At 35.8% G+C, this 7,462-nt stretch overlaps 1 protein-coding gene across 1 annotated transcript; it reads right to left on the reverse strand.

Moving 5' to 3' along the window:
* Positions 1–3,808: 3,808 nt before the first annotated feature.
* Positions 3,809–5,760, reverse strand: LOC123270144. The gene is made up of 3 exons (XM_044736082.1): positions 5,326–5,760; positions 4,948–5,251; positions 3,809–4,842 (listed from the first exon to the last, which is right to left on the reverse strand). Exons 1-3 carry the CDS (start codon positions 5,758–5,760, stop codon positions 3,809–3,811), a joined length of 1,773 nt encoding a protein of 590 aa, XP_044592017.1.
* Between the last annotated feature and the right edge of the window lie 1,702 nt (positions 5,761–7,462).

Here is a 7,462-nt window from a genome sequence, read left to right on the forward strand (position 1 = left end):
AGGGATACCTCAGTTGAGGGATACCTCAAACACACACACACCCACACCCACCGGAGGAGTGCCACAGGGCTCGGTTTTGGGTCCTTTGCTGTGGAACATCATGTATGATGGTCTCCTGAGAGTCGCATTACCATCAGAGGTGAAACTTGTTGCATATGCCGATGATGTAGCGGTAGTGATTGTCGCAAATCACTTGGAAGAGATCAATCTGGCTTCCGATATTACATTTAGCCGGATTAACCTATGGATGGAGATGATGAAGTTGGAGTTAGCCAAGCACAAAACTGAAGCTGTGCTCATCACCAGCAGAAAGATCGTAGAAAACATCAAGCTGAATGTCGGCGAGCAGGAGATCGTATTACAACCATTTATCCGATATCTGGGGGTGACGCTGGATGCTCGACTGAACTTTAAGCAACAGGTCGAACACGTAAGTGCTAAAACATCAGCGGTGGTAACTAGTCTATCAAGACTGATGCCGAATGTTGGAGGCCCGAAGCAGAGCAGGAGACTATTGCTGTCGTCAGTAGTCACATCAGTGCTCACATATGGAATATCCGTTTGGGCAGACGCGCTGGAGACCCAAGAATCATGGAGGAAAGCCAGACCGGTCTACCGATTAAGTGCACTGAGAGTTGCAAGCGCCTTCCGCACAATATCCGAGGAGGCAGTGTGCGTAATTTCTGGAACTCTGCCTCTTAGAGTCCTAGCTGAGGAAAGACGGAACCTATACAACCGAAAGAGGTCATCTACACTGAGCGCTGAAGAACTGAGAACTGAAGAGCGACAACATAGTATAGCAAGATGGCAACAACTATGGGATGCTGTGGAGAAGGGAAGATGGACTCATCGACTTATACCAAGGATTGACGTTTGGCTTAACCGGAATCACGGCGAGGCCAACTACTATCTGACCCAGATGTTGTCAGGACACGGCTGTTTCCGGGAGTACCTTCATCGCTTTAAGCACGATAATTCCCCAGAGTGTCCGTCTTGCCCAAGAGTTGCTGAAAATGCAGAGCACGTTTTCTTTGAGTGCTCTTGTTTTAACCTACAGTGTGATGAGTTTGAGAAGATCCTGAACAAGAAAATCACACCAGAGTCAATAGTAGAAGAAATGCTGTCATCCGAAGCTGCCTGGAACGCCACAAGCACGTTTACCACCGAAGTGCTTACAGAGCAGCGTTCCATTGAAAGAAAAAGGGCAAATGACAGAAACTAGAAGGAAGGAAAAATAACACCTTAGCCACCAGAAGGAATAGCAGTAGGTAGATGCTCTCCTCACGAAGTAATGCGTGACGGCGGTTTCCATGAGGGATTAGAGGAAAGAAGAAAAGGGGTTTAGGGTTTAGTGGGTAGGGGCGTTAGCGTCGAGTTTTAGTATGACGCTGCGTCAAATCGCCACATATCCAGGCTGAACAGCTATGCCTGGAATCTGTAAAAGGGATTCCCCCCCTAAATTAAAAAAAAAAAAAAAACACACACACACACACACACACACCATTGCGGGAATCGTCAGGGAAGCTTCCTAGGACCTCGAAACGTCGAGATTCGATGAAAACTCGATTTTCGTAAAACGGGGTGAAAACAATAACTTCCCGATTTTGGAAAATCTTTGATTTTCTTAGCTAATAGTTAAAAAATTAGGAAAACCGTTGACCCTAAGGCCATCCCTGCAACTTCCCGCTGATTCTATACTTAAGCCCTCAAAATTATACTTATTACGTTTTTGAGCTCTTCGAGCTCAAAAATATTAATTTCGAGTCATTTTGAGCTCTCCGAGCTCAAAAATCTGATAGGAGTTTAATAAAACACCTTTTTTTGAAGTTTCAAATTCCAATAACTTCTGAATGAATGAACAGATTTCCACGGACTGCCTGCGAATGTCGCTCATCGGCGATTGTCCCCCAAAGAAAAATAAGATAGAGACATCTAGCTTTCAAAATAAAAAATAAAAATACTAAAGTAACCAAAATAAGCCATATTAAAGCAAATTTTAAGGGAGTTGGGAAAGAACGGATAGGGGAAAGGGGGGGACCTACTCAGTGGGGATTTTTCCGTAATTGAAAAAATAATCAGACAGCCCAGACTGGGAATCGAACCCAGATCTCTCGATTACGCGCCAAGGGCTCTACCAGTTAAGCTATCCGAGACAAGTACTGACTACTATATTCAGTCACGTATATAAGACCCACCGAGCAAACAACGCCACCGTCCATCTTACGGTAAAGAGCCATATTAAAGCCATATGTAGATGGCAAGAGGACAATCAAAGGACAGAAAAAAAATTATCTGACAGTTGCAACCAGTCAGGGCTCATGTAAAGGGAGCGAGGACCAGAGGAAACTCCAATGATCGAAATTAATGATAATATTTAATAGAATAAATATACGTCCATAGTAAATCTAAGGAATTATTGATGGATATTAAGGACTCAGTTGGTAGAGTGGTTGTTCGCGTTCTGATAGAGAGGATTATACCTTCTCGGAGATAAATAAGAACACCTCACAACTTTCTACAGGGAAAAATTGCAATAATCTATTTTTATCGGCACTGAAATAAGAAATCATACATTGCCGTCAAAGTATGTCACAACCAAGATACCCTGGGAGGGCTCGGAATTATTTTTACAATATTCTTCTGAATGTTTTAATTGTACTAAAACCTTAAGGGTTCTAGAGATCGCTCTTGGGTAATTCCGATGATGAAAAACATTATTACGAGCATTTCGGACCAGCAACTATATAAATAATAAGATAACGGCTGAGAAAAATCAACTCGGTTATAACAGAATACCAGAAATAAAAATACGTTGATGTACTAGTTATTTTTCACATATTTAGTACCAAGAGAAACGAATTTTTTGCCTTCGGTCTTATTATCATCTAACTGATTTTCCATTAGTGGTACCAGCTAACTGCACCATATTCTTCGGGGGATTATTGTCTTTTTATAATATTTAGGCTTGTCATCAGAGGAATTAGGTATGGCCGTCGATAATAAATACACTCCGGTCACTAGGGAATAGCAGATATAGAAAATCGTTGATTTTTAAGAAAACTTTAACATATTCATTTCCGGGAGAGCCGAATCTCTCGTCTTCGGTTAACTTAACAACCGGCTCATCATCCTTTAGCTGTACCAGCTGAACATGCTGGATTCTTCAGGGAATTATTGTCTTTTACTGCTGTTTAGGCTTGTCACCAGAGGAGTTACACGGAAAAAACCAAATAGTACATGCAACATGATGCAGCCTTGGTATATAAACATGATGAAATCATGTTGCATCCACATGATTTATCATGTGTATGCCACATGACAATCATGTTGCGGTAGCATGAAAAAAATCATGTGGCAGAAACATGATCCTCATGTAGCCTTAATGGCATAAAATTAAGCTGCAACAACTAAATATTCATACTTTAAAAACATTATTTATTGTAAAGTAACTAGATTTTTTAGGATTTATAATATTGCAGATGAAAATAAGAGTAAATTATTAAATTATACAATTTGTGAACGATATCTTTGTTTATTCAAATTATATACAATTCTTATCGCCACTAACTTTGGTTTGTAATAAAAGTAATTAAATTATTATTGATTGTTATTTTTTTCAAATCAAGTGTCTTTTTGCAACATAATTCAAGCCTTCTTTTTTGATTGATAGACAAGGTACAATTGGTGGTAAGAGATTAAGGTTTCTTACACAATTAGCGTGACTATTTATTTTTTATATTCCACGCATGATAATGACGATCAAATGCTATTGTTGTTATACCATACATGACAAGAAAAACATCATTCGCTATTGCATAAATTTTATAAATTTTTCCAAACTGCGGTCCTCACTTTCGTCGATTTGTACCAACACCACTGTGTTTGATTGATACGTATGTCCATTATACACGACGTGATCTAAAAGTTGAATATCAGATGGTGAAATAAGAGGAAAAAACTTTCTCTTGGCTTTGTCATTATCTTCGTCATTATTTTTAGATTTCACCTTCAATATATTACTATTGAAATCACCAAAAATTGATAAATAAGTAGCTTTTAATTGATCCCTAGTTGCTACAGTAACTAATAAGTTTTTTAAACTAGATGTTGTAACTGCTGGTATTGTCAAGTCTCTATGTTTTGATTCACATCGCATACTCCAATGGTGAACCAAGGGTTCATTACGAAGCGAAAGTTGACTGTAATAACTCATCATATGTGATTTAAACGTCATATAACCAACAAACTTTAAATATAACGTTTTATACTGAGTATCAAGATCTTTTAACGTCACTGCATCGTTACGAAGAAGACTCAGAGCAGTTATTATGTCGAAAATTCGGCGTAGTACTAAATAAGAAGGCCATATTGTATTATCTCGCGGAACAAGGTGACCAAACATCAAGCCGAAATATCGAATAAAACACCCCATTTCTGACGCTGACATTTTTAACATTTTATTTTCTTTCAAGTGCTTCAGCTTAATCATCGGAGGTTTTTTTCCACTCTCAGTAGGTCCGTATGGAAAAGTTTCCATTCGGTCAACAAGTGTTTCATATAGAATGACTTGATCCTCAACAACTAGTTGATAAAAGATTTTTCTCATCGCATAACTACCCGAGTCTTCATGTACGTCATGCATAATGTCCACAGCTGGATTTTCTGTAATATGATAATTTTTGATTCGATGAAAAACACATTCTTCTTTAATCCCAGTCACAGAATAGTTATTTTTCTTAACGTCTACCTCATAATTTTGTGGATTAGGTAACAAACTTGGATCTTCAGATGTTGAGTTTCTCAATGTTTCAATCGGCATTGAACATATCCTGCAAGGGTAACCTGAATTAAATGATTCAAGAAAACCCAAAATACCATTCAGCCCTAAATTGTCACTCAATATCAATATCAATCCGCAGTCAAAATAAATTTTTTATTTTTCATCACCAATCGTTATTTCTATTCGTTTTTTAATCAAATCATTCAGATCATCAGATACTTTATTGAAAATAGATTTATTGCCATAAATTTTCCTATCATCACTATAAAACACAGACACTAAAAATATATTATTTAATCGTGATAACAAATGTGGTGGTAGGCAGGGTAAAAGTGCATAGACAGCACCGAGTTTATTTCTTCCTGCGTGACTGCCTAATGCATTTCCAGTTTTAACGTCATCTTCATACATATGAATTGGCACAACAATTTCATTTTCATGATGACGTGATCTTTCACGCCATGAGTTACCCTGGATATAGTTCGATAAGATTATGTCATCATCTTGCAGAGTTTTCATCCATGACAATAATTGTTCAGTAATACCAGAGGTAATCGTAAAAAAGTTGCAAGAGTATGCCGTAATGGAATGTGAACAGCATACACCGGTTCAGTTTTTTCAACCAAAGCATTTTCTTGAATTTCTGATACCCGTGTATATCCAACAATATATTCTTGAGGCAACAAAAAACCGAACTGTTTTTCATATAATGCAAATCTTTGGTGCTCACTGTTGACAAACTCGAACGGATGCTTATAAAATCTTAAAATAGATTCAACATCATCAATAACCTCTTTGTTACACTTATTTTGTATTATAGATAAAATTTCTCTCTCTAATCTCGGAACGTAAGTATTAGCAATTAATTCATCTATATTGTGAATAATTGTTTGGACTCCACTACGTGGAATTGCAAAATTGCCGTATAATGACAAAGTCAATTTTATAATTTCAGTTTCGAAATCGTTTAATTTAGACATTTTTATGAATTTACTAATAGTCAATTTAAAAAAAAAAAGTGTCTATAAAGTATTACGGTAATAGTTAATATTTCAGAACAAAGTATTGTGGAAACTGATAATGTCTTGCTACTATTCTATCAACAAAAGTTTCTTTCACAAAAGCCTATTGTTGACACTTATTAATATTATATTATAGAGTATTTATATTAATACTTAATGTTTTTAATTTTAAATAAACAAATTATGTAAAGATGAAATCACTGAATATTCAACAATAAATTATTGTATTAACACTAAAGTCTTGTCATATTAACACTCAATTATTTTTAACCCTTTAATGTTCTGGAAGCGCAATGAATCTCAGTGTGAGCTGTAAGGGGAGAGAGCCAATCATAGTCCGTTATGCGGTCGTGTGAAAGACGGTTTAGTTGTAGTAGTGTGTCCATGCGTCCCCTTCTACTACTTTTCTGGCCCCCTCTCTACGAAAAAGACTATAGCTCTCTCACTTTAAGAAAAAGACATATGACTCGAATTAAGAGTGGGGATTCAAGGCCGAACATTAAAGGGTCAACCAAGTATTTTTTTCACATAATAACTATTAACTTCTTATGATTAATTTCACAAACAATGTAACACAAATTATTTTATTATAAAAGTCAAATCAGATTTTGAGAACACGATTGTTAATTAATTTTTCATTGTATTCAAATCATTGATTAAATTCATCTCTGTTAATAATTTTTTAGACCTTTTGAACTCATAAATATATTCAGCTAAGAATAACTATATATTCTCACACTCTTTTGAGAATTGAGCATTTAATGTGTAACAAATTTTCAAGCAGCAATCAACTGCAAGTTCTGGTGTGTCCAAATTATAAATAACTTCGTTGATGCGTACAGATGACATAAGTTTGTCTTCGGTTTCATAAACTATTACGTGAGGCTGGTCAGATAGTTTATGAGAAGCATAGAAAACCCTCTTTTTATGTTGAAACTCTATTTTTTATTATCATTTGCGTAGAGTAAAAATGAGTCTTGAATAAAATCTCTCGAAGGATCAAAATGTTCGCTTGACTTTTTTGATTTAAAAGCTGGGTTTGGTATTAGCGCTGGTAATAACAAAAATGCTAAAATTTTTTCCTTATCTGTAAAGAATAAAATGAAATACACTCGTAATATTCGAGTTTTTACATGAAAAATAATAAATATTTACAATAGAATAATAACCTGTATCGATAAATTTACTAAACTTTTCTAAACAAGTTTTCACATGGACAGATCTTTTTGTTTTGGCAAGTTTTATTATTTTTTTTGTGACTTCAGGCCACTTAGTCACCATTAACTCGTTGAGGACACACGAGGTCCAGTGGACCCCAGGCTAACTTTGAGGCAATTTTAGATTTAGAAGGAAATTTATAAATGAGACTTAGTCTACGATCTGTTGTCAGTTGAAATCAATGCAATAAGTTGTGATACGCCACAAAGGTCTTTATACTGTTAGTCTCATTTTAAGCGACTGACCGAAATTCGTAACTTCAAACTTCAGAATAAATATATTTTTTTCAAACTTCATCAAATGTTGATTTTTTTCCTTAAAATATATTATTTTCCGAGTAAAATGGCGTCAGTTTTTTTTCGATATCGTAAAAATAAAAATTTCTACGACTTTTTTTATGAGTAAAGTTCAGTTTTTTTTTCTAAACGATTTTTCAATATTT

The sequence above is a fragment of the Cotesia glomerata genome, linkage group LG8, assembly GCF_020080835.1.
Source record: "Cotesia glomerata isolate CgM1 linkage group LG8, MPM_Cglom_v2.3, whole genome shotgun sequence".
Lineage (NCBI taxonomy): Eukaryota > Metazoa > Arthropoda > Insecta > Hymenoptera > Braconidae > Cotesia > Cotesia glomerata.

Bases quoted from the DNA above. Each gene is read 5' to 3' on its own strand.
- LOC123270144 (XM_044736082.1), bottom strand. From the start codon at position 5,760: ATGTCTAAATTAAACGATTTCGAAACTGAAATTATAAAATTGACTTTG. The intron at 5,252-5,325 runs GTATTACTGAAC...AACTATATCCAG, and splicing joins CTTTTTTACGATTACCTCTG to GGTAACTCATGGCGTGAAAG. The intron at 4,843-4,947 runs GTGATGAAAAAT...CATTTAATTCAG, and splicing joins ACGAATAGAAATAACGATTG to GTTACCCTTGCAGGATATGT.